This window comes from Carassius auratus, unplaced genomic scaffold, assembly GCF_003368295.1.
Source record: "Carassius auratus strain Wakin unplaced genomic scaffold, ASM336829v1 scaf_tig00215628, whole genome shotgun sequence".
In the NCBI taxonomy this organism is placed as follows: Eukaryota; Metazoa; Chordata; class Actinopteri; order Cypriniformes; family Cyprinidae; genus Carassius; species Carassius auratus.
In genome coordinates, this window is record NW_020528169.1 from 130,210 (window position 1) to 158,170 (window position 27,961).

At 36.2% G+C, this 27,961-nt stretch overlaps 2 protein-coding genes across 4 annotated transcripts; one reads left to right on the plus strand and one right to left on the minus strand.

The window, feature by feature from the left end:
* The first annotated feature begins 3,691 nt into the window (after positions 1–3,691).
* On the plus strand, positions 3,692–15,494 carry slc43a3a (solute carrier family 43 member 3a). 2 transcript variants are annotated; one of them, XM_026260719.1, is made up of 13 exons: positions 3,692–3,958; positions 5,054–5,666; positions 5,773–5,902; positions 6,312–6,358; positions 6,450–6,526; positions 6,601–6,693; positions 6,874–7,013; positions 8,918–9,057; positions 9,180–9,320; positions 10,490–10,597; positions 13,410–13,596; positions 13,685–13,805; positions 14,585–15,494. In XM_026260719.1, exons 2-13 carry the CDS (start codon positions 5,474–5,476, stop codon positions 14,726–14,728), a joined length of 1,521 nt encoding a protein of 506 aa, XP_026116504.1. In that variant the 5' UTR covers positions 3,692–3,958; positions 5,054–5,473; the 3' UTR covers positions 14,729–15,494. The 2 variants fall into 2 exon arrangements, with proteins under 2 accessions (XP_026116504.1, XP_026116505.1); XM_026260720.1 differs by having other exon boundaries at positions 6,498–6,526; positions 14,585–15,491.
* cabp2a (calcium binding protein 2a) lies at positions 14,998–27,887 on the minus strand. Of its 2 annotated transcripts, none has more exons than XM_026260722.1 (7): positions 27,578–27,887; positions 26,587–26,775; positions 17,243–17,273; positions 16,695–16,829; positions 16,364–16,473; positions 16,132–16,279; positions 14,998–15,708 (listed from the first exon to the last, which is right to left on the minus strand). In XM_026260722.1, exons 1-7 carry the CDS (start codon positions 27,638–27,640, stop codon positions 15,683–15,685), a joined length of 702 nt encoding a protein of 233 aa, XP_026116507.1. In that variant the 5' UTR covers positions 27,641–27,887; the 3' UTR covers positions 14,998–15,682. The 2 variants fall into 2 exon arrangements, with proteins under 2 accessions (XP_026116507.1, XP_026116506.1); XM_026260721.1 differs by lacking the exons at positions 26,587–26,775; positions 27,578–27,887 and adding exons at positions 19,995–20,207; positions 21,313–21,822.
* Between the last annotated feature and the right edge of the window lie 74 nt (positions 27,888–27,961).

The window sequence follows — 27,961 nt, forward strand, 5'->3', positions numbered from 1 at the left end:
ATTATTCGATCAAACTTCTATTTATTTATTTATTCCAGTTTTTTGCCTATGTGTTAAGTCCCTATTTTTCATATATAGACAGTTATTTATCTTAGTTTTTTATTTTATTTCTTCGTTTATTTAGTTAAAGTTCATTTCATAATTCTGTATGATGATATGAAAATCAAATGAAACTTTTTAGGGTTCCCCATTTAATGTGCTCAGATTGTCAGCTTGTGGTTCTCCAACGGGTTCAACCATTGTAAATATTTCCTAAATTGTCTTTTTAATTTGTACCCTGCTTGAGCAATATAGAAAACAATACAAAAAAAAAATGTTTTTCAAAAAAATAAAAATAAAATATCAGTCATTATCAATAAGAGGTAAGATAATATGCTGGCTAACTATTTAACCTGATTTCAGATTTTGAATTCATTATTCTTTTAAGAAGCCATCCCATTAATTTTCAATATGAACTATGAGGAATATGAGATTTGAGGTTGGTTGATTTACAGTTTTGAGTTTAGTGGAGATTCTATTTATTCAGTATGATGAGAATCTTGGTGGACTTGTTATCACTACACAGAACTGACATTGCATTCAAAACATATGAATTATTAATGCTGTGGTCCATCTCAGTTTGCATTTCATTTGCTCAGAAGACTTCCTGAGGTCACCAGATGGATATGTCACTTTTCAAATAGATTTTATAATTACAGTAAATAACAACAAGAACTAACCTTAAACAGTGATATTGGTAATGAAAGGTTATCTGTCATTTTTTGCCATGTCAGACAGAACAATTAAAGATAACTAAATAAATAGATAATTCTGACAATATCACACAGTAACTAATTAAAGAGATAGACATCAGTAATTTATGGACTTTTAACTCAGTAATTTATAGACTTGCTATTGGTGTCAATATTAGTGATCCAAATCTAAAAGTTCAAATGTTATCTATATTACTTCCATAACAACCAACTCATTTCTATATTTATCACTTGATGATCTGTCACTGGTGGGTCAATGAAGCATCAGTCATAATGTCATCTGAACCTTTCAGCGTGGGATATTACAGTAACACTGAGTTCCCCACCCAGTGAATAAAGCTCTGCTGATGTTAAAACTCGGTTCAGTTGAAAACTAAGCTTAACACAGCCAGTCAGGAAGGGAGTTTGTAGATCCAAGCGCTCAGTATGAGTCAGAGTCACCCAACTATTAGCAAGTAGGAGCACACAGTAGCTCCTGATAGGTTCGTAGGTCACTCTCTTGACTCGATCGATTAAACGCAACCTTGGTGAGCATAAAATGTTACAATCTTTTGAATGGTAGTGTATGCCCACTTGGCTCTATTGTTTATTCTATGCCTGCTTAGAACAGTTCCTGATGTTCTCTCTGAATGCCACACTCAAATCTCAGATAAGGTTTAGGTTGGAATCCATGACCATTTCAAGGACTGACAAGACAAATAAGCAAATACTGGCAAAACAACAGAGACGTGCAAAGACTCTCTCACATAATTTATTATTATTATTTTTTTTTTTACATTGAACAAAAAGTAGGAACCAGTTGTGCTGTATCATTTCAGTATGTGCCTTATTTCACATATATTGCAGCCTTTCTTGAAAAGGTCCCTGAGATACATCCTAATCAAATAGCAGGCATCCATTGAGGAGCTAGAAACAAATCCACTATTAAGGCATTTCACTTTACATTATCGCTTCTAATAAAGCTTTCTTCAGTAAAAATGTCCATTTCCTGTTGTCCTCTTAGATCAAAATCCACTGACATATTAGGCTAGAACTGGAATTTGTTTCTTAAAAACACAAAGCCTTTCACCTCACAAGACGTTAATTGTGGACTATTGTGTTGTTTTTAACAGCTGTTTGGACTCTCATTTTGACGGCACCCATTCACTACAGAGGATTCACTGGTGAGCTAGTAATGTAATGCTAAATTTCTCAAAATCTGTTCAGATGATGAAATAAACTCATCTACATCTTGCATGGCCTGAGGGTGAGTACACAGCTATTCGTTTATTTTTTATTTTCGGTAAACGATTCCTTTAGGACTGAGACATTAAATGGACAGAAATAGGTAGATGAATACAAACTCAGCTGCAAAGACATAGTTGCCAAAAGCTAGACAGATCTGATTAAAAGTGTTTCATTGAGCTGACAAGAAGAGAATGCAGGAAGGTTAGGATCAGATGAAGAATTTTAATATTTGCCAAATGTGCCAGAGAATGAAATAACTGATTAAACTTTGCATGGGGGCACAAGATGACTCATGATGTTGAGCAGAGCAAGTCAGTCATGAGAGGGTTGATTAGGGCTCTCATGGCTCCATCTAGTGTTTATCAGTGGAAACTACAGCGGGGCCCTCTGAGCACTTAAAAAAGAACATTTGCTGTTAATATACACACAGATTAGTTTGTTTTTTAAGAGGGAGAGATTTGCAGGAATTTAGCATTTCATTACTTGCTTCCCAATTGATCCTCTGCAGTGAATGGGTGCCGTCAGAATGAGAGTCCAAACAGTTAAAAAATATCACAATAATCCACAAGTATAGATCTGTTTTGGATTGCCTTTGGTTGTAAACAGTACTGGATCTGTGCATATTTCTCTCCAAATTCAGGCCAGACAACATTTTCACTATGAATATTATGGATGGAGTCATATTTTAGCTGGAAATAACTCTTTTTAACACCTTGATGGATTTTAGCATTTCACTTATGATGTTTATGATGCTGACTGCAGTCAGTTGATTATTGTGATGTTTTTATCAGCTGTTTAAACTATAATTTTGATGGCACTGACAACACAGACACTAGTAGTCTTTATTCGGACCTTCACCTTTTACACATGTAATAAGTGTATTTTCATTTCCTTTAGCACCTGCATCACACAAAGACTGCACAAGCTCTCATGATCAAACACACAAAGCCTTAATGTCAACCCACTAGAGGGAGCCAGATGGCCACAAGATTTAATTATCTGTTCAACCAGGCAGGACAGATAAAGGTCAGGAACTGCAAGTCCATTATATCTTTAACCTTACCTGGTTACTTCCTTGCGGTCGCTTGCTCTGCATCTCTTTAAGTTTTTCATCACACAAAGAAGTGGCACTTTGCATAAAAAGAGTACAAAATATTGGCAATTTCTTCTTTTTCTACAAACGGACAATGAACTTTAAATAAATGTTTTATTTTGTGTGTGTGCACTTTTTTTTTATTGTGTGCTTGCCAATTTTTGCAACAGTGGTTACCAAAATGTTGCAATAAACATTTTATAAATAAAGAGTTTATTTTCAAAAATAGATAACTCAGCTTTTTAAAATGGTCAAATATTATGCTTTTTATCATGTTTTTTTTTATTCTGTTAGTTGGCTGTATTTTTTAATCTAAGCAAAGTAACCCAAGTGCAGTTTGATTGAGATTAACTTTAAAAATGAAAAATTCAGGAGTTAGCTGACAGCACAATTAGAAATGAGTTATCATCACAATAACACACTGAGCAAAATATTGTCTATTTATCGTAATATAATTATTTGTCGATACTGCAAACACTTAAATTGTCTTTCCTTTATTTTGATGTGCCACCCCAAGATTTACTGTGGCCTCATGTGGCCACCCCTATTAAAAATTTCTGGGGGCGCCACTGGAGGGGAGGGGCTTACCAATAGGTACATAAACAACTTAAAATAATTTTTTAAACCGCGAATGTGAAACTCATTTCGTAGTTCTATGACCAATTCATATATTTAAATAATTATTTTAAAATAACTGCTTTGGGCTGTAGTCAATAAATCTGTAATAGCAGGCTAGTAACAAAACGGGTTCTCGTTCACTTTGGCTAACTGCCAGGCTCATGAACGCGCACAGACGTGCACACAGGTTTAGTAGCCTACTGTTCAGCTCAAACGGGATTTTACAGCGCTTCAGCGTTTCCGTCATTCAGTGTGACAGAAGACTGTTGTGAGTAGATGCCTATATGCAAATAGAATAATTTTGTAATAATTTAAATTGAGAAAAACCTGACTCATGCCCATGTATTTGCTATTGCTCAAGATTGGAATGGAAAGGGAGTAAAATCCATTTGCTTGTGATGGTTTTAATTTAATTAGATCTGACGCTCTTTTAGCATTATATCGGATATCGCCTGTATCTGTTTATATCTTTTGCATTACCCATAAAAACGGTGGACGAGGACAACTGTTGTTCTTGTTAGAGAGATTAGAGCTCGCAGACATGATAATCTGGATTAGTCAACTGTCCACAGAGCGCGCACACGTGTGCCATCAGTGATCAACAGTTTTACCTTATGTCACATTTCAAGATTCGAGACACTGTTGCAGCACGTCTTAACTGCTAAATCACAATTATGTAAGGGATACTGTACAGACAGACGATCATTATAACAAGAAAAAAACCTCTTCATCCGGGTTATCCGAGATCCCCTCTTTATAGATCATGATAACCCTCGCGATATTTAAATGTGATTTTTTTTTACTGCTTGCCAAGTAAACATAGACAAAAATATTGATTTGAGTTGAAATTACACATTTCTTTTTTCCGTATAGCCTGTTATCTATTACATTATTAATCAATAATAATAATAACACCTTTAAATTACTACTACTAGTTTACAACTACTACTAATGTTTTTGTTGTATTGTTCTGCCATTCAGATTGCTTTATAAATTAGCTTTCTTCTCTTTTTTGTTTTTATTGTTTTGATTGGACATAGACTGGGAATTCCCATGCCTCTAACTATTGATCAATATTTTATTCTCGCCATAGATTTACATTGTCCTTCCATCTGTTTTTATTATAAGCGTACTGTCAGTGTTCCCAGTGATCCTGAGATGGTGCTACTGTAATTTGCGATGCAGGATAAATGTCCAATTTTGGGGTGATTATTCAAAAAATAGTTGAGTGTTGCTCAGTGCTGTGACTGACTGATCAGAATCAAGTGTGTTGGTTAGGCTATTGATACCCTTGAAAAATATTTTTTATTGATTAAATTGAATAGCATCAGTAAAATGCGATTTTGTCTGTCTCTTCTTGCAGTTTTACATAACCTTCAGACACATGCACAGTTTTAGAGGGTGGCAATTTTAGGGAGAGGCCTACAAATTAAAAGAATCGTGGCATACAAAGATAATAAACTCCACTTCTTACGTTTTCTGTCATGTTGTTTTCAACAGCAGATCTGTACCTCCCTCTCTTGAGAGGAACATGCACAATTTAGTCCATACACGTGGAAAACGTTATCTCTACCACCATATAACCGACTTGCATGGTGTCTTTCTGGTCAATTATGAGCAAGCCTTAACACAAACAAGAGAAGTGGATCAGGATTTAGGATGATGCATTCAAGATTAAAATTAATTTAACAACACATAGTGGCAAGCGTATACAGTGCACTTTCCTACACAAGTGGATATTTCAAGAAGCGTTGCTGACCCCGACGGTGTGGAAGTGCAAAGGATGCTGGGATGCAAGGGATCATCTGGGACTGGGGTGAGATACAAGCTGACTCTGGCTACAGGACTGCTGGAGTGCTTGTGTTTTGCTGGAGTCGTGTTTGGTTGGGCGTCTCTTGTGTTTGTCCTAAAGACTGATGGCTACTTCAACGATTTGTGCATCAATGCGACAGACGCTAGTGGAGAAGTTAGCACAGGTGAGGCCATTTACAACAATGGCTTTTAAGTTCTTACATGGTTTACTTCATTTTATGCTTTTTCATATTGGTCTGTGTCTGCCTGCTCATCTGTTTTTCTCTTTAGATTGCAGTCTGCAAGATGAGAATTTCTCACTGGTTTTTACCGTGGCCTCCTTCATGAACAACTTTCTCACTCTGCCCAACGGATTCTTCTACGACCATTTCGGCACGATGGCGACACGATTTTTGGCTATGTGAGTTATTTCCTCATAGGATGCAAAGCAGAGGTCAGGCAAGAATGAACAGAACTGCTGTGTCTCTGCAGTAGAGACTGGAAGTTTATCTGATTGTGTGTGGGGTGTGCTTTAAGCAGATAGTAGAAATCATCGTGGGCGTTTGACTGGGCTCCAAAAACAGGGCTTTGTGCACTGCAGCCATTAAGTAAAAACAGCCCCTAAGCAAAATTAGTTGAGACTGCCAGAGTATGTGCAAATGTAAGCTGTTCTGTAATGTTAGTGACCACTTGTTCTATACAGAAAATATACATTTATAAAAAGAAAAACACTGAACCATCACAATCATATTTGAACAGTTAAATGTTTCCTAATTGATTTTGAATTATATTTTATTTATACAACTTTATGTATAATCATTATTTTGTAGATTTCTGTACACCACTGGGACTCTTATTGTGGCATTGTCCAATAAAGGTAAAGACAGATTTTTTTTTTTAATAATTACATCACACTCATCATGGACATATTTGATTTGACTAATTTTTCTTTCTTTTCATTGAAACAACTTTCTCTGTCTTGCTTTTTCCTGCTATGTCGATCGTTGCTGTTGGAGGTATTTTATTTCTAATGACAAATATGCAGGTATGTTCATGAATGATTATATTCCATACATGCAATACATCAAGGGTATGATCAATTGCTTGTCCTCATTATAGGTGGGGAACCTTTTTGGCTCTCGTAGATCTACAATTATTACAGTCTATAATGGGGCCTTTGACTCTTCGTCAGTTATTTTTCTTATCATCAAGGTAAAAACTACTCTCTCTCACACACACACACACACACACGCACGCATGCACACACACACACACACACACACACACACACACACACACACACACACACATATAAAATGCATTGAAAAATCCTATATTTGTTCCACAGTGATAAAAAAGAGTTTATGATACCCTGTATAACCATTTCTGAAGGTGCTCTATGAGAAAGGGGTTTCTCTTCGCTCCTCATTTCTCTTCCTCTCAGCTTGTAATCTCATTCATCTCCTCCGGACTCTTTTCCTTATGCCAAAATCACACATTCCCTATCCCATCCCAGAAGACTACAAATATGGGTGAGTGAAATGATAAGATGAGTATAAGATGAATAAACAACAGTCCAAATGTTTTGGGTCAGAGATTAATTATTTTATTCAGCAAAGATTCATTATATTGATCAAAGGCGACACTGTAGACTTTTACATTGTTACAAAAAATATTTAAATTTTAAATAAATGCTGTTCTTTTAAACTTTTTATTCATTAAATAATTAAAAAGAAAAATCATGGTTTCCAAAAAAGCATGAAAGCGGGACCCCTGTTTTCAACATTGATAATAATAATAATAAAAAACAATTTTGAGCAGCAAATCAGCATATTTGAATGATTTCTGAAGGTTTATGTGACACTGAAGACTAGAGTAATGATTAATAGTGATTAATCACATTTAAAATAAAAGTTTATGTTTACATACTTTATGTGTGTACTGTAGTCTATTTATTATGTATATATAAATACACACATATACATGTATATATTAAAGGGGGGGGTGAAATGCTATTTCATGCATACTGAGTTTTTTACACTGTTAAAGAGTTGGATTCCCATGCTAAACATGGACAAAGTTTCAAAAATTAAGTTGTACGTTTGAAGGAGTATTTCTGTTCCAAAAATACTCCTTCCGGTTTGTCACAAGTTTCGGAAAGTTTTTTCCGAGTATGGCTCTGTGTGACGTTAGATGGAGCGGAATTTCCTTATATGGGTCCTGAGGGCACTTATGCCGGAAGAGCGCGTGCTCCCTTATAGCAGAGCACTGAGAGGCTGTGAACAGACAATCACTGATCAGAGCGAGAGCGTTGCGAAATGTCACAAAAGGAGTGTTTTTGGTTGCCAGGGCAAGACAACCCTGCACAGATTACCAAAGAAAAAACAGCATTAAGGGACCAGTGGATGGAGTTTATTTTTACAGAGCATCAAACAAGGCCCAGTTTGACGACGGATTTGCATATCGTTTATTTTTTAAGGATGATGCAATCCCAACGAAAAAGGGTCACGTTCGTGTGTTGGAACTGCAGGCGGTGAGTAAAACTGCTTCAAATATCTCTGCCTCCTTGTTAGTGCGTCCGCCTCCCATCGGAGACCCGGGTTCGAGCCCCGCTCGGAGCGAGTCGTTGCTGCTGCTGCTCTCGTTCAGTTTCAGCCTCGGGATCTGATTCTGGATCATAAATAAACGCTGAATCTGACTGTTAGCCATGGTTTATTTTGGATGATGGTTTTTTCCTCAAGGTAATGTCAGAGCCATTAAATATGTTTTTCAACGGCTCTGGGTAATGTCACAGCTTCCAAACGCTCTCAACACAAAAGCCTACTGGCGCTCGTGATTCTTTAGCTCCGCCCACACGTCATGCCTCCAGTCGGTCGTGTTTTTCCGGGAAAAATCGGTACAGACTATCTTTCTTTTATGAATATAATAAAACTAAAGACTTTTTGGAGTTATGAAGGATGCAGTACTACTCTATAGGTACTCAAGATTAACAGGATATTGAGTGAAAACGAGCATTTCACCCTCCCTTTAAGGAAAACATAAATATTCATATTTAATATAAATTATATACAAATATAAATAAATAAATATATATATATATATATATATATATATATATATATATATATATATATATATGTATATGTATATGTATATATGTATATGTATATATGTATACATACAAATATTTTTTTTAATATATACATATATGCCTGTGTATTTATATATACATAATACAAATACACATTACACACATTTAGTATGTAAACAAAAGCTTTTATTTTGAATGTGATTAATCACAAGTAATCGTTTTGCAGCTCTAATACGTATATACTCTATATTTATTATGTAGTAAATCTGATATATCCTTAACTACGTATAGTACATAATTCATGCTCTTATCCATATTAATTCAAATGCAAATCCTTATTTACAGGATGAGCTGTGCTAAATCACGTAGCTACAATGTTGAACAGTATGAGGCAGAGCGAGACCCGAGTTCAGACAGAGGCAGAGGTGGAGCTAATGAGCCACTGGAGACTGACACACTCCAGCTAACAGACAACTCTGAGAAAGGTGCTGCTTGGCTTGCATAGCTCTTAATTTGGTAGACACTGCATGGTTGTGGAACCATTTCTTTTCAATGAATGGTTCAAATAACAACTGACTGAAATATTTTTATAAAATTTTCCCAATAGACAGCTTTAGGAGCTGTGTTCTGTCCTGGTTCTTTCTGTGGCACCTCATATGGCTGTCAGTCATGCAGCTGCGGCATTATTTCTTCATTGGAACTCTAAATCCAATGCTCAACAGACTGGCCAACCAAGACCCAGACATTGGTAAACAATTTTTTCTCTTTACTATGATGCAGTTCAGTGAATTCTGTTTAATCTTTGTTAATGTTAGTAGTCTCTCTGTTCATAAAATCAAGTGGAATTTGAATTACAGGACGAGAAATTTGCTGAATTCAAAGACAACACTATCACACATTAGACTTGATTTAAAACACTCTGGGTTATGAAGAGATTTTGCACTATGGCCCATAAACTAATATATACTGTATTTCTATATTAAATATACTGTATACTTATAGATATTTAGATTTAACTTATATAATTAACATATTAAAAGTAAAATCATTTAAATAAAAAAAATATATTAATAACATTTCCACAACTGATTATTATTATAATATATAATATAATGATATATTGTATTTCTATATATCCTGTGTGTGTGTGTGTGGGCATGTTTTTTTGACATTTCAGGACACAACTTTGTATAATGACATGGGTATGACACAGGTATTACAAGGAGAGGGTGACTTATGAGGACATAACCCATGTCCCCATTTTTCAAAACGCTTATAAATCATACAGAATGAGTTTTTTTGAGAAAGTAAAAATGCACAAAGTTTCCTGTGAGGGTTAGGGTTAGGTGTAGGTGTAGGGTTGGTGAAGGGTGATAGAATATACAGTTTCTACATTATAAAAACCATTATGCCTATGGGATGTCCCCTCTTTTCACAAAAACAAATGTGTGTGTGTGTATAATCATTGCTAATTTTTCAGATTTACTGAATACAAAGGCATTTAACACAATCACACATCAGACTTTGTGGTAAATTAAAGCATTCTTAAATTATGTAAATTAAATGTATAAATATAAATTTTATAAAAAAATAAATGAATTCAAATAAAAATATATTTTAATGACACATTTCCAGAAATATTCCATATGTTGTGTGATGGGTAATTTTTATAGATAATTTTAATTGACAGATTTTTTTGTCAAAAACTACACTTACAACATGAATTCAATTCCATTTGAATTCTACTCCCTTAAATAAATAATAATAACAAAAATCTATCTACAGTTCTACATCCTCTTTCCTATACCAGTCAAAATTCAGGAATGGAATTGGATTTTCAGTTGTCAACACTCAAGGATGTAGCAGCAGAGGTTACGGAGTTTGACCGAGACTTCTTTATCTCTTTTTCATTCTCAGTGAGTGAGTACACCAATGCATTTGCTTTCACCCAGTTGTGTGGAGTTCTCTGTGCTCCCTGGAATGGACTGCTAATGGACAGACACAAAAGAAAACCCCTAGATACAGGTCAGTTAAAAGAGAAATGTGAAGGTCTGTTCCCTTTCAATACTTCACTTGTACTGCGTTGCTAGACTCTCTTAATTGGAAAACTCCTTTTTCTCCAATCACTGAAGCCTTTTTCAATCACCTTACGGGGTCCATGGGGTCGTGCAGTGAAATAAAAATGAATCAATGGCTCGCCAGCGGAGCAAATTTCTCAAAAGAGCAAGAGTTCTCTCTACTCAAGATTGCCAAGTCCCATCACAGTGACCCACCACACGTACCAAACCAACACCTAGCCACATGAGCAGAGGCCCGTGATTCAGGGGCATATTTTAAACCTTAGTGCAGAGCAAGGAAGCTCATGTCCCATGCTCCAAGGTGAGGATTTTACTGGCAAAAGGAGCTGTAGAAATGGATTTCGCCAGCTCAGAGTGAGTCAGGCTTCTACAACCATTACTTTCTTGTCCCCATCTTGATCCTCGATCTCAGGCACCTGTACCGTGCTCTCATGTAATGCTGATTCTGGATGACTACTTTGAAACAGATCCTCTTGCAAATATGGCCAGGGGATTGGTTCTTTTCTTAGTTTTACATTCAGATAACCCCCCTCATAGATGATTCCTGAGATTCACAGATTCCATCCCTTCGGACTGTCCCTGGCTTTTACAGTATGCATGGATGCGGCTCTCTCCCCTCTGAGACAGATGGGAATCTGCATACTGAACTACCTCGATGAGTGGCTCATCCTATCCCAGTCGGAGGCCGAGATAATATCTCACAGATCCCTCTTTCTCAGCCACTTAGAGTTCCTGGGTCTCAGGGTCAATTTTGCCAAGAGCTCACTGTCTCCCAGCCAACAAATCTCAGGATGGGAGCAGTTTCTGATAGTTGCATCAGAATGCGCAAGGGTCATACAACAACTTGTGGCTTCCTTCAAAATCGGAGCCTCTTCCCCTCTCAAAATGTTTTAAAAGACACTAGGCCCCATGGGAGCTCTGTGTAAGGCCAAACCGACTTTCAGCTCCTGGTCGGACAAAGAAGGTCGGCTACACATCAACTGCCTTTTTGGTAGTGTGTCGAGCCCTTCAGACTTACTTGCCAGATCTCAAGGGACACTGTGATATGCTAGTCCACTCGGACAGCATGACAGTGGTATCTTATATAAATCGCCAAGGCAGGTTCACCCCGAAGTGACCCTTCGAGATGGTAAACCGCCTCTTGGAATGGGCACATCTCAACATTTTCCACCTGGTACTAACACTTGCCAAAAGCTCGGCTTCCTGTGATATTTATATTGTTCTTCCTACAAGAGCTGTTCCCATTCCACACTCATGGTCTGTGTGGCAGCTATAGAAACTCACCATGCTCTTATATCCGATAGTAGGTGGGCAGGAACAACTTATTTTTTTACTTTTTGAAGGGATCCAGGAGACTCAATCGGCCTCCGCCTCTTACCATCTCTACATGGGATTTGTGCATGGTTCTGAGAGCCCTGAAGGGTTCCCCCTTTGAGCCACTACAGTTAGCATATCTAAGAACCCTGTTGCTAAAAAACACTCTGCAACTGGCATTGGCATCGGTAAAGTGAGTAGGTGGCTTGCAGGCACTCTCTATAAGCCCTACTTACATTGAGTTTGGGCCTAGCAATTTCAAGATTGTCCTAAAGCCAAGGAATGGATATGTTCCCAAAGCACTCTACACCCTGGTTAGAGCACAGGTTATTACTATCTCTGCGCTTCCTCCTTCGGCGGAGGACCAGGAGCTGAACCTTCTCTGTCCTGTCAGGGGTCTGAGAATTTACATCGAGCATTCCACCCTGTTCATGCAGTCAGAACAACTCTTTGTGTGCCTCGTTGGCTGCACCAAAGGGTCTCCGGTCACGAAGCAGAAAATGTATTGATTGTTAGTTGATGCTATTCCACTAGCATACTCCTCCCTGGGCCTGAAGTGCCCCTTGGGAGTAAGAGCCCACTCTACACTGGGCGTAGCCTCGCTGTGGTCTAGCAGTGTGTCAATAGCAGACATTTGTGCAGCGACCGGCTGGGTCTCGCTGTTCACCTTTGCCAGGTTCTATAACTTGGATGTTTCGGCCTTACAGGCTCAAATCCTCTCTGCTTAAATGGGCATGCAACTCCCAAAAAGCAGGTCCAATCTGGCGTCTGCTTTACTTCATGTAAGCTCTTGGCCCTTTTTAGAAGTGCCGAGGCTAAATAGGATTGTTTGGAATGATTTTTCAACGCTGAGCTGACCTCATTGAGTTCAGCCCTCCTGGCTCCTGCGGGGCTCATCCTACTTATACTTGGTCCATTTGAGCTCTTAGATGCTCAAGTTAATTTTAGTTGTTCCTCTATCATAGCATGTTGGGATTGTACTGGTTCCCTATAAGCGTCTAGAGATGCAGTACGAGTGAAGTATCGAAGGGAACATACTCGGTTACTAACGTAAACTCGGTTTCCTAAGTTACAGGAGTACTGCTTTGTTAGCCATGCTATGATGCTACATGACTCCGTGTTGTCACATCAGTCGAATTTACCTGAAGATCCTATGCTTATATAGCCAGATGGCCCCACCCATGCTGACACGCTCTGTTGGGCTTCATTGAGGCTTGTACAGTTCCACTGCTGAGCCATTGGTTCGTTTTTATTTCACTTCATGAACCAAGAGTTGTACAGTTACACTTGGTTATTGAAAAAGGCTTAAGTGATCAGAGAAAAAATTGTTTTATTTTTTCCCTATATGTGTCTAGCGACGCAGTACTCGTTCATTACATTAGTAACCAAGTACGTTTTCTTTAACATGTTTCTTTTACTTTCACACCGTTTTTTTTTTTTTGTAGGTGTGTCAGAACGTGAAGCAGACCTGCGCTCGTCTGTTCTGTCTCTCCTCCTCACCTCTCTGCAGTGCTTGTTGTTTTCCATCTGTGCAAGCATTCCGTTCCTCCCTCTCCAGTACGTCACATTCATCCTTCAGGTCCTTAATCGCTCTTTTCTGTATGGAGGGAATGCTGCATTCATCAGCATAGCGTAAGTAAATCGGGTGATACAAGTATCTCGACTGTCACTAGACTGGAATCTTTACTTTAGTGAGTGCAATAAATCTGAATTCCTACAGGTTTCCTGGCCGTCATTTTGGAAAGCTGTATGGTCTAGCGATGTCTCTATCAGCTGTGGTATCATTGCTGCAGTATCCCTGCTTCGCCCTCAACAAAGTTTTTGGAGGAGACCCCTTCTGTGTAAATCTATGATTCCCACACCGTTTCAACTACATAGAGCTCATATACATCATACACAGTGGCCCCAAAAGTTTGTATACACTTGTAATTGTATGAAAGTCATTGAATTATATCACAAAAAAATCAACCAAGTGACATTTATTTTAAATAAATCTAGCACAAGCACTCTTTAAAAGCAAGGACATTTTTACTAAAAGATGTTTTAAGTTATTAAACAATATACTAAGATACAAAAAGTATTGATTGAACTTGATTTGATATTTTGTTATCTAATTTAATTAAATTAATTTATTTTAAATCTGTGCATTTGAGGTTTTAAAATTATTTGAGCCGCTAGATGTGGATTCCTATGGAAGCCCATTTCTGTAAAATAATTTGCTTTGATAAATCATAAAAGCCAAAATTATATAAAGTTAGAATTATGAGATAAAAAGTCAAAGCTAAAAAAAAAAAAAACTGAAGTCAAAAAGCTGAAATTATTTGATAAAGATTATTAGATACTGTGTGTGGCAGAAATGTTCTTCCATACTATACCTGCAGCGAGATTATATGATTAAATGCTATATACTAAAACCATATAAATACTAAAAAAGCCTATAAAAGTGAGTTTTTCACATCAAACATTAATACAAAATAAATGATTTCTCCATATAAATTTCCAGTAGCATTTGATTAAATATCCAGTTAGTTTTAATTCTTTGTGTTTAAATTGACCATAATCATTCATTTGTTTTTTCCAGCTTTTACTGTAATTAGTAAATTCTCCTGTGTTTCTTTAGGTGAACATCATCTTGACTGTCCTGACTCTACTGGCCTTCATTCATCCTGTCTATGTGTTTCTTCACTGCAGAGAGCTTGCAAAACAGCGAGAGAATTCACAAAGTATTTCAGAAGCCTCCATACAGGAAACATCAATGTATTAATTTAAATCTACTATAGACATACTTGAATAATTATTTTGATTATGCAAACCTATCTAGGCCTTAGCTTTTGTAACTGACAAAGGGAAGATTATTAAGCATTTTGATTCTTGTGTATTCAGTGCAATGTTTTACCACCATTGTATTTAGCGTTTGAAATACTTGAAAATAAGAGTTAACAATCAGCAATTAAATTAATTCCATTTAATTTAACTGGTTATTAAATATTTACAATCTTTATGAGTACAGAAATAGCAATAAAAAATATTGAATTTTTTTTTAATAGTTCAGTGTTGGCATGAACAGATATTTAGATAAAAACATTTATTTAAACAATGATTAAGGAGCAAGGGGAGATCACATAGGTCTCAGAAACATAGTGATCTTTACAATTGACCTCCAGACTGTATGATGACTTGTATGATATGCAATTTTGCATGTTAATATCCTGTTCCCACTGCAAAAGCATTAACTGTCCTTAAAGCATCATAAAGGAACTCTAGACCCATTAATCAGTGGTTTACCTTCCAAAACACACGTAATACTAAGTCCACAATGACCATTTCACAATCTCATATACAGTTTTCAGAAGTTATTAATTCATGTCCATTTAGGGTTTATAGCATGTTTTATAAATAATATGTGCTACAGCTATGCATCCTTACAATTCTGAACATGTTGTGGAAATGTGGAAAATTACTTAATTAACTCCTTAATTATTATTTTTATTTTATTTCAGACCAAAAGTTTGAAATAAATTATAAGAAACAAACGTTTCCGCTTTGTCATAAAAACAAACAAATGTGTGCAATAAAGGTCTGTGTATGAAAGAAAGAAAAAAACAGTATGCTTTAAATAATTACATACGGTAGTTAATTAAAGCAGACACATAGCATTTCATTCTTCACATTAGGAGTTGGCAAGCTGGTTCTCTTCCTTTTTCATGATTCTTCTAAGTTAGCGAGACATCATTCGGACAAACTCTATGGAGCATAAGGTGAAACAAACAGGTTATACAGATTAAATGTATTTATTTACATTTATGCATTTAGCATATGCTTTTGTCCAAAGCAACTTAGAGTACATGCAGGCTATTTATTTGTTTGTTTTACCAATATGCATGTTTCTGGAAATTGAAACCACAACCTTTTGTGCTGACACAATGCTCTACCCCTGAGCCACAGGAACAGCATGGGCTCAGTGGTAGAACTGATTGTTCAATATATATATGCTTAGTTGCTCCTATGTGATTGGCTGATTAGAATTTGTGTTAACAAGCAGTTGAACAGGTGTACCTAATAAATTGTCAAGCGTTATTAATAAAGACTACATATATAATGGTTTCCCCAAATCCACATGCAAGAAATAAAATAAAAGAACCTGTGGAGCACAATTATATTTCAAACCTTCAAAGTCAACCTGCCCATCTCCATTGAGGTCAACATCCCTGAGGATCTCATCAATCTCTCTGTGGTTGAGCTGCTCTCCCATCAGCTTCTTCATGGCTTCCCTCAGTTCAGCCAGACTGATCTCACCATCACCATCTGAGTCAAACTGAGACAAAAAGATACATTTTAAAGGGGTGTGACTTGAGAACTTGGGAATACAGTACACCTGTCAGTAGCATGGAACACCAACCTCTCTAAAAGCATCTCTCAGTTCTTTCACTCCGATCATATCTGCTGTCTCAGCCAGCATCTTTGGACCCATAAGGTCTACAAAGTCCTCGAAGTCCACTCTACCACCACCTATTGAACAAACAAACAATCAAGTAAGAAGGAGCATGAATACACCCCAAATATACAGTATATGCTGCCAACTGAGATAAGGAAGTACAATGATAACAAGGTCAGGGTTTCCATCTCTCAAGCATCTGGCATGACACTCACGCTTGGACTTCAGCATGAGATTGATGCTGAAAGTGTGAGTGTCATGCCAGATTCCTGAAACCTGCAAGGTTGCCACTCACAGATCTGCTGACTCAGTTCAATCAGCTCCATTTCTGTTGGCATGTAGCCCATCGTCCTCATGCACTCGCCCAGATCCTTACAGCTAATGAAGCCGTCTTTGTCTTTGTCAAATTCTTGGAAGGCTTCTTTCAACTCTGAAGGCAGAGAAAGAATGAGAGAGAGAGCGTCTTCCTCGGTTTGCTGACATTAATGTGTAATCTGTCTGTCCAGTAAGAGGATTTTGAAGGATAAAGGTACGGTGATCACTCATATAATTTGTTGGGGGAATAGTTCATCCAAAACTACTCACACCTATGCAATTGCAAAGCAATAGCTAATGCCCTATTTTCATAGTTTAGCTGAATTATTAAATTGGATGTATTCTCTCAAGGGATTTAGAGGAGACTGAAGGTAGACTTGTTTAAATTGAGAGAGGTAATGGTAAGATTCCATGTTGATGGAGGGAGATGAAGTCAATCAGGGAAGGAATCATATTACTTTGGATGGTGGGAGAGTTTAATGCTCTTAAAGATATAAAGCATATCGGTGATGTTGGATATCTCTGTACCTTCAATTTCCTCTGGCCGTAGATCTCTGTCCTGCAGTGAGAACAGATTTCAGAGACATACAGAGACAAACTATTAGGACAGACACACAGATACGTAGCCAGGCACATACATACAAAACACATACATAAAATGTGCGTAATAATGACAATTATGATAAATAATGAATACAAATAAATAATTAAAAATAGTATAATCATAACAAAATATAAACAATCAAAATAATGCAATTACATTTTTTTTTTTACGGTTTAGTTACCAAATCATTATAAATGGTGTGGGAAAATCATTAAAATGTGGGAACCCTGTATTATAATCTTTCCTGTAATCTGCTTTGCATTCAGACTGTGCTTGTTGAACTCAAAGTACATTGTAGCAGCGCGCCTCACACACACCTGTCGCTGGGAGCAACCATCTGCACACCACTGCATGAACACGCGGGTGGATGAATGAAACACACGAGGCTCAGATCACCGGTAAACACAAGTAAAGACAAAAGAAGTGCCTGCACGTAAAATGTGCTTTGAATCACACATAACACTAATGCATGTATCTTCTTCTTTCCAGGGAAGATTCAGCTGATCCAGATCACACTTGTTCTCCCAAAAAAATCCACAGAATAATCCACAAAATGGATTTATAAGCCCTGTTTTGGGGTTTACAACTGTTTCACCTACAGTACAACAAATACTGCACAACATACTAACAAATGTGGCAGTTCACTCAAAAAATGAAATATTGCCAAAAATGTACTCACGCCATCCAAGATTTAGATGAGTTTTCTTCATCTGAAGAGATTTGGAGAAATTTGGCATCACTTGCTCCAAACAGTTGATAATCTACACAAGTAATCTACACAACTCCATCAATCCATTAATGTCTTGTGAGAAGCTGTGTGTTTAAATCCATTATTAAGTCGGGTTGACTTCAAACTTTTGCTTCTGGCTGAATTATGAGTCGTCTATCCATCATATGGCTTTTCCCAGTGAAACAGTCATCTTGTCAGGGGAGAAATATGCACAGATCAAACACTGTTTAGAAAACACCTAATGGATTTGTTTATTACAAATACCAAGCGTTTCACTTCACAAGATGTTAATTGATGGATGTGAGTTGTATGAAGTACTTGTGCATTATTGTGATGTATTTATCAGCTGTTTGGACTCTCATTCTGACGGCAGCCATTCATTCCATTGGATCGATTGGTGAGCAAATGATGTAATGATAAATTTCTCCAAATCTGTTTAGATGAAGAAACAAACTCATCTGTCTGAGAATCACAGTGTTATGATATTATGGATTACACTGTAAGTTATCAAAGGATAGAAATGCACACACATGGGATTGCGTGTTGTCAGATATTCATGTTCACGGAAATGCAGAAACTCTGTCATTAAAACATTATCAACATAGCTCCAAGTAAAAAAAGAACAAGCAGAGCAATGAAATCTCAAATGAATCAACATTTATACATTACATAAGTAATAAATGGTAGAGTGATTTGGATTTTGATCTGATTGACTGAGTCTGTGTTTTGGCAGTGGCCAGTCAGAACATATTCACACAGCTGGGGAGTATTTAGGCTGATTACTACCATGAATTGGCAAGCATGATGCAAGCAGCAGTAGGATAAGGTCTCTATGGTGAACATATTACAAGGGTCCAGGTTGCCAGGCAACAAATGGAGTCAATGGAGTTCACATATTATTATTTTTTGAAAATCAAGTTTACATCCATACAATATATAGTTTTTAAGTAGTCTGTTCAACGGGAACCCTGGAGCATCAATAAGTGCTGCACTACTAAGCAGATAAAAATACAGTGATATTATTTGGTGAAAAAGGCTTTAGATAAATAAATTAATATGTCACAAACAATTTCAGGGATATTTTCCATCTGTTTTGTCTTTGCAGCAATTTCTGCAGCTTACACCCTACTTTTCTATCCACACCAAAAATGATTCTGGGATTATCAGACAGATGTAGACATTGATATGAAACATTAAGCTACTATGAAACAACACACTTGTACACTTTTTCTCTTTGTAGTTTTGACTACATTCACCAGAATAACATAAGGATCTGATTATAGATCAATGACTGTCATAATGACTGTCATAATTTTTTTTTTTTTTTATTCTGCAGAGACATAAGAGGTTTTACCAAGATTCTCCCATGAGTAAAACAAAACATTATACTAATGGTATATATAAATCACAATTGACAGCAGAAGGATATTACACTGTCTCAGTCACATCGAACAGTACGTCTAGGATCTACAAGAACTTAATTTACAATTTTAAAAACTACTAATAAAAAAAACACTATCAGGTAATATTATATTATTCTATATAATTTCCGATCTGGTGAACACTCGTACGTAATTAGGTTGTAGAAATGCATTCATGGTAGGTTGTGCATTCATGTCTATTATGAACACTTTCATGTGAATTGTTACTTTTAAGTGCATTTAAATTTAAGTATCCTTACAAATCTGCATGAAGGACTTGGCAACATAAAAAATGACCTGGTATTGTCTCACAAAGAACAATGCGGCACAGCATCCTCCAGTCATAGGAATGGAGATGGTGGGTCATTATGAAAATAATGGCGGCTCAAGGGAGGATTTGACTGAAGATGGATAAGACAGATAATTTGCGTTCAAAAAACCTTGATGGAAATTCTGACACTGATGTTCTGTGTCCACACCATGCATTGTCTAAAAAAGTGTGTTTGTAAGTGTGTGTGTACATACGAGTTGAGCCTGAGCGAAGCTTTGTCGGAGAAAGATGCAGGCCGGGCCCACGATGTTGTGTAGCATGGTACAGTTCTGAACCAGAGCACATATCGGCTCCTCAAACTGCTGCCCCAACTCTTCATCATCCTCATCCTCAGCTGCCGCATCACCACTGTCTCCTAACACGGCGGATGCCAATGGAAGACCACTGCCTTCGAGGGGAGGGACCCCCTTTGCAAGGAACCATTTCGTTATGCACCAGACAAAATCGCAGTCTGACAAGATCTAATGCTGTATGTGGTGCCAATGTCTATACTATGAATTACAAATATTATTTTATTTAAAAATCAGTTCTCAAAAAAAAAAAAAAAAAAAAAAACATAAGTAAAAGCACCATAAAAGCATCACAAAAGTGCACTATATTACAAATCTTCTGGGGCCATATGATTGCTTTGTGTGACGTAATGAGTGAAATTTGATTATAGGAAATCTGAAAAATCCTTCTCAAAAGCAATGGTTACCATTCAGTTTTACTGTCATAGAACAGCTTGGACATTCTTCTATAAATATTATGTTTGGAATTACATGAAAGTGAAGATATGTATAATTTATCATTATACATAGTACTTTTCAAAGGTTTGGGGTCAGTAAGGGTTGTAATTTGTAAACAATTAATAATTAAGTTTTAAGTAATTTACCATTTTCTTCAGCAAGAATGCGTTAATTTTACAATAAATAAATAAATAAATAAATAAATAAATAAAAATAAACCTACAAGTAAATACATTTATAATGTTTCCAGTATTTTCCAAAAATCTATTTTAAATAAATGTTGTAATTTTTTGTATCCCTATTTAAACAAATATTAAGCAGAACAACTGTTTATATCATAGATTGTAATAATAAATAATCTTTCAGCATATTCAGTTTATCAGAATGATTTCTGAAGGATCATGTGACAGTGAAAACTGTGTTAATGACTGGTTAAAATTCAGCATTGCCATCACAGGAATAAAATGTAACTATTTTAAAATAAGGTAAAGCAAAACAAAGTTATTTTAAATTATAGTAATATTTTAGCATACGTATCAGCACAAGAGACTTCTTGTTAACCCCCCCAAACTTCTGAAGTGGTGAAATATTCCTTTAAGTTTGTACATTACAAATATTACAACTTACACTCACACACTTTCTTTCAATAGATTAATTTATCACACCACAATACTTTCTGCAAAAGGCCAAGTAAGTATGAATAGTTTCAAGTAATTTTCTAAATCAGTCTCACTAATCTACATCTTATAAAATAGTCATTTTAAAAAACGTACATAGTTCTTACCTTCTTCACGCTGTTTCTTTTAGATGGCTTCGCTCCCATCATTTGTATTTCTCTAATTCTCTCTGCTCCAACTCTTTCTTGTCATCTCTGTCCCTCCCTCTTTATCACTCACTCTTGGTTCCTGTCCTCAGATTATTACATAAACTTTGCGACACACAATCCCTGTCGTCAGAATATCCCAAAAGGGGCGGAGCTACTTAAACAAGAGGTGATGGGTAGTGATGCTCATATAACCAAAAACAGTCACGGCATGCTTAAGGGAGGAGTGAGACCTATTCCTTCAGCCAGAAATGGCATTTCCATGGTTTTCTGAGCACAATAACCCTGATGCTCTCGGACCTTGCATCTGTTGTCTGTTTTCTGTCTCTCTCTCTGCACGTTTTTTCTTCTCCCTTCTTTCTTTTTTTCACATTCTCTCATCTCACATCCTCATTTTGCTTGTGACGGACTCTAATCGCACTTGTTCTACTGCAAGTGACTGACACGGTACAAAATGGGATGGGATGGAGGGATGAGGAGAGAAATAGAGAGAGAGAGAGAGAGAGAGAGAGCAAAGGGGTGGGAAAGGTCCGTATAATCCACAACATTCCAGATTACATGGTGAGTGCAACGCAGCTGGCAATGCTGATAATGGAAAGAAGGATTGTCGAAAGATTGTAGAGCGCAGGTAGACAGCCATCAGATTGTTTTTTAGAAGGGCGATGAGCTGCAGTGTCAGGGGTCAGAGGTCAAAAGGGTCAGATGAGAGGATAGATGGATCAGTAGATGAAGCCAAATCAGTACTTATAATAATAAATAATAAATAAATATAAAAAATATAATTAAAATATTAAATATTATTAAATATTAAATAATATAATAATAAATGTCAGTGATGAAAATGGGGGAAATGTGTATATTGTTATATAGCTTATTAGTTACTATATGTTAAGTTATTCAGTACTATACATAGCAATATATATTACCATATATGTTACCATATTGAACTATATTATTACTAATAATATTAATATATGATCTAATTTGGTCCATTTCCCTTTAGGTGAAAGACTGTTATAAACAAACAAACAAATAAATAATGAATAAATATCAAAATGACAGCTATCCCCGGACACATAAACATGGTTGTTTGTTTTGATCTAATCTACTCATAACTCCCAAAATATGATATTCTGGGCAAAGATCTAATTCTTGGTATTACAGGGAAAAACCAAACATATTTTACATTTTGGCTTACAGAATTACTTTAGCGAATTACAGAATTATCTCTGATTAACATCAGTAACACTGGTGGAAATTAAATTATGCTTGTCTATAAGATTAGATAGGTTTTAAACATGCAGGTTAGGGCGCAAAACATGTTTTACAAGCAAGAAGAGTTTTTGTCCAGAACAAGGTATTACTGTGTTCAATCCCACATTCATGCGATATTACAATGTAATCTCTTCATGCCATGCCAGGCTATTCTCTTTTATACACAACTAAGATATTTTAAGATCGGCTAAAAGATAATTGTGCTTAAAAGCTCTTCAGGTGGAGAGAAAGTAGGTATACACAGACAGAGATGCAGGGCTGTTTCGTAATACCACACAATCTGGCATTTAAATGATGTTAGGTTTGTTATTATAGATCTCCCTAGCACAAGAGGTCAGAGTCAATTCAGTGAATCCTGCATGAATGATTTAAATATGAATAATTCATATTTTCTTTATATCTGTTTTATAAAAGAGTGATCTTACACATCCTGCAGAATAAGCTAAAGCTATATATCTAGCTCTCTTCAGATTCCTTTCTATCTACAGTCAGCAGCTGTATTATGGAAATATAACCACTAGGGGGAACCAAACAAGCACTTTTGATATTCCGTGATGTTTACAAGGTGATAGACCTGTGCAACACCATTTACACACTTACATTAGTTAAGATTTGGCAAAAATGAAAATATTGATGCCGAAATCATCTGTAATGCATATGTCCATAAAAAGAAAATAAATACCTGTAATAGCTTATAAAAAATGTAGAAAATAGAAAATAAAGAGTGGGTGTGTCCAAACCTTTGACTAGTATGAAATGAGCATTGAAGGAAAGGGATGTAATCTCGTAAAAGTCATAAATCCTGAAGTTTTCTGCTGAATTCTGAGGGTGAGGATTATAACCAAAATCACACACACAAACCTAAACTAAAAATAACATTATTTCAGGTAGAAAATTCATACACATTTACAAATGTACAAAGATTCAAATATTTAATTATTTTGTATTTAATTATAATCAAAATAAAAATCCTTCCTGCATCACAGTTTAAAGACAAATTAATTTAAGCAAAACGCATTATTGGTAAATGTTCTTAAATATGCTCTATAATGTGTTTACTTTTTTCATAGAATCAGTCATTGAAATAGGCTACCATAAAAGTTATTTAAGCATTATATTAGTATATTATATAATATTATATTATTTTATTATAGCCTTCCAGGTTTTGACTTCGGGCTCAGCATTCCATAAGTACACCACACCATAGAGCAGGTCAATGAAAGTAAATGGGGTGCAAAACAACACTGTACAAAAAACAAAAAAAAAAAAAAAACCTGAGACATTCTTCTGAATATCTTCTTTTGTGTGCCACAGGATTCTCACTCATAATTGTTTTTCATGTAATAAAGTACCAGCCGGTGATACTCTACAGAGCGGCTCCTAATTGGGTTACACATAAATACCTGGTCTCTGATTGGTGGATTAAATGACTTATTGTCAAACAGCCAGACAACTGACCTACAGCGGTGAAATGTAGAGCGTCTCGTTTCTGTTGACTCAAACAGCTTCTGTACTTGTTTATTTGTATATGTGTATGGGCTATAGAGGAGATTTGGGTTGTCTGCTGTGTATTGGTGGGCTTTCGATGGATTAAGGCCAAAACACAAGAGACAAGCAACAGTGAGACACGGAAGCAGAGGAAAAAAGATGTTAACTGAATGCAGAATGTTTGTGTGGCTGTCAGCACCTGATGTATCCTACAGTCACACGAATATTTACATTTTTTTACTCTTTTTAATTTAACAAAATTACATCTTGATCAGAAATTACACAGTAGGTGATGTTTTCCTTCTTTGGCAGTGTTTCCATGTGATCAGGAAACCAAAATGTACGGAATTGGTGAAAAATAAAAATGGATGTGGCAGTTAATATTTCTCTGATTAGGATATTTTCTTCTGACTTGAAGCAAATATCTACGTATTTTTTAACTTTAATAACGGTTGTAATTTGTGTAAAAGAAGTCATGTAACACACACACACCCAAAATGATATATTTAATTTCACACTGAATTTAGAATATGATACTTTACCATACACCAATTATTTAGTCCAGTGTACATTCAAATCTAAATTTATATATAAAAAAATAATAAAGAAATAAAGAAATAATAATAAAAAATAAAAATGTGACTTTCATTTTCCAAAGAAAAAAGTTTTAAACTCTTAGTTTTCATATAAATCAATAAACCAGACATATAATTTCCTGCATTTAAAGAAACAGTGACCTTGTGATTTCAGCATCTGGTATAATGGATGGTGCATGAGATGTTTTGAAACTTCTGCAGCAAAAATAAGATGCGTTAGGTTTAGTGTTTAGGTTATGGTATGTTGGATGTACAAAGCTGTCCCCACGTCTAGTGTGTGTTGTGTTATTATTACGATGGCCAAAGCTGGAGTGTTCACAAGAGTGTTCTTGTGAGTGAATCAGTTTTTAGATCTGATCTCTTTGAGTCATTAATCTCACCCATATAATCCTCCCCTTCTCAATCAATCTCTCTTATTCTTTTTCTTTTATCCCTCACTCTCTTCTCCCACGCTTTTCACTCCTCCTCCTTTCTTCCCCCTTTAAGTGTTTATCTTTGATCGAGTGTTATGATATCCAAGATTCAATCTCTGCATTGTGGATGAATTACACTTTCTCAGACGTATGTTTTTCTTGGCATGGTAGCAGCATACTAAGACTGTATTGTTATTAGATTCTGACACGTCAAAGGATAAAATTGTAGTGGTTTTTTTTAAAGGTTTTGAAACTAGTATTATTAATGCTATTAAGTCAGTCATGTTTAAAGAATTTGAATGTTGTTAGAGTTGGTCTTTATTTTAAGTAAGTGATGAAGGTTAGTGAATTAGTGAAAAGGGAAATAAAGAGATTTAATGGAAAGCTGTGATCGTTTTATATCCCATGTGTTTGGGAAGGCACGCTTTAAAGAATGAGGTGTGGTGAATAATAGATAAAACATAACACTCTTTCAGCTTTTACTCCAGTACAGAGCCATAATCCTCTGAAAGCAGAGAGTTTGTCAGAAAATGATTATTATGATTAATGCTGTGTGAAAGGGTTTCAGAATAAATAAACAACAGACCGGAAAGAGTAATTGTGAGGGGAGTGTAGATGAAGAGAACAATTCTGTGTTTCTTAACAGATTTTTCAGCACTTAACAATGGTGACATGTTTACTGACAAGTTTATTAAAGTTATTTTGGTCTTGTTTTACAAGAATAAACTAATTCAGTCTGTCTGCTTCACAATTTCATGTTTAAAAGAAAATTGTTTGTACACCATTTCTATTTTCAGTGACAGTCTAATATCTCCCATCCAGTTAAAATATTTTAGCTCCCAGTGTGTATTATTATTACATAAAATGTCTAAGCACAATGCAGGCTTCAGATAACTTTTGACCAACGTTTGATAATTCAGCATTTGAAATAGGCATTTTTCCCCTTTTTTTCTCCATTCCAGAAGAAATGCCAACTAATAAGTAACATTGTAGTAAGAATTTATTTTTAACATCATGTTCTTAACATAAAACGTTTAAAAAAGCACAATGTATAAACTGCAAATAACCCAGACACTAAAGAATCCTGACTAGCGGTCTTTCAGTTAATTGAGCAAAAAAAAAAGCCCATGTGACCCATTCACAAATAGAGACCCTCGTTCAGAATCACACAAAAAACTGCTTTTGGAGTATCCATCAGCGTAATAATAAGCACTATTTCATTAGCAATCACAGTTCCTCTTTTCTTTTAATAGTAGGCCTGTATGTCAGACCTGATCACCATTTTTAGTTCAAGTGTGAACTGTATCATCAAGCACTTAATAGAGAAAGTTTCGCATTAACCACTATTTGATGCTTACAGCCTGTGAATAAGCTCAAAACATTTGTTTAAATGTGAGCTCACTGTTCACCTCAGCACAACACAAAACCATAAATAACTTCCTGCGTGACACAGCAGCCCATACCTGACCAAAGACGGATGCCACAATGGGTCTGAGTTTCCTGCGCTCGGTCTCTACTCTGAGGGGCTCTGTGTCCGGGTCAGTGGGTGAGTTCAGACTGAGGGTTTTGGTTTTGGGTGGCCGTTTAAAGCTGCCGCCGCCTGAAGAGGTGCTCCATCTCCTCAGCTTCTCTATCTTCTTCCTGAAGGACCCCTGCATTCACAGTATGGAGCAGAAGAGCATTTTATAATCTAAAATTAAAAAGTGCACAGACACTTTTCACACACTGCTGTGTGTACAAAATCCCAAAAAACTGTAATATGTCTACATGCTCATACACTACATATCATCTTGCATTGTTCCCCAGCCTGCTGCTTGATTTACAATGTTTCTTTTTGCACATGTACAGTATTATGTGAAGCATATTTTATTTAATTTATATATAGATAAACATCTATATAAAGTATATTTATAGTCAGAATCTGTCATTAGTTTAGTTGCATAGGTTTATACTGTTTTACTTGTTGTATGTCTGTATTTATGTAGCACCGTGGTCCTGTGAGACATGACATTTCATTCCACTGAGTGTCCACACACGTAGCGGAATGACAATAAAGTTCAACTTGAACTTGAACTTGAACTTGAACTTGAGCTCCAATTATGAAATGTGGATGCCAGGAATAGTTGTCACATGGGTTATATATCAAAAACGATTAGATTTTGAGGAAAGTACAGTCTCACAAGTACTTGTACAACAGTAGCTAATGTGAACTATATCTTAGCAATAATGGTTAAATAGTGTATAAAAACTTTTGATTGTCCAAATTAGAAGGTATGTGCCTGTACAGAAAACCTAGAAACATTAACTTGACTAAAAAGTGTGACCACCAGCCTCAGTCTTTCTGATTTATTTCATAATTGTTAAGCACACATACAAAGTTTCAATCTGGAAAACTTAGTACATTTTCAATCATTTGTCCTCCATCTCATAATCTAAGACTCAAAGGTCACATACCTTTTTGACAATCTTGTCTTGAGGAACCTCAATGGTTTCCATGCTGCCTGCTTCCATTGACATCTTTCTCTGTGATGACTGATGAGCATTAATGCTTTTCTATGGCTCTGTGATTCCTCCTCTCACTCTGAGGAATGTTTAGATTCTGTTGCAGAAAATTACATTGAGTGTTTCCATCTTTGGACATCACTCGCCCCTCCTTTCCGCCCCCCCACCCCTACCCCCACAGCTCGCATTCTCATCATTCAGTCTCTCTCAATCTGTTCCTGTCTAATACTGTCCCTCCATCTCTCATTCTCTCTCACTCATTCATCCGTAGGTTCTCTGTCTCCTCCCCCTTTGCTGTATAGATTCTCTGAGTCAAGTAAATATATCAAATATTTA

Coding starts and splice junctions, on each gene's coding strand:
- slc43a3a (XM_026260719.1), top strand. CDS start 5,474: ATGCTGGGATGCAAGGGATCATCTGGGACTGGGGTGAGATACAAGCTG. Junction 5,667..5,772: donor TAGTGGAGAAGTTAGCACAG/GTGAGGCCATTT, acceptor TTTTCTCTTTAG/ATTGCAGTCTGCAAGATGAG. Junction 13,806..14,584: donor TTGGAGGAGACCCCTTCTGT/GTAAATCTATGA, acceptor GTGTTTCTTTAG/GTGAACATCATCTTGACTGT.
- cabp2a (XM_026260721.1), bottom strand. CDS start 21,354: ATGATGGGAGCGAAGCCATCTAAAAGAAACAGCGTGAAGAAG. Junction 16,474..16,694: donor TGAACTGAGTCAGCAGATCT/GTGAGTGGCAAC, acceptor TTTGTTCAATAG/GTGGTGGTAGAGTGGACTTC. Junction 16,280..16,363: donor TGAGAGATGCTTTTAGAGAG/GTTGGTGTTCCA, acceptor TTTTTGTCTCAG/TTTGACTCAGATGGTGATGG.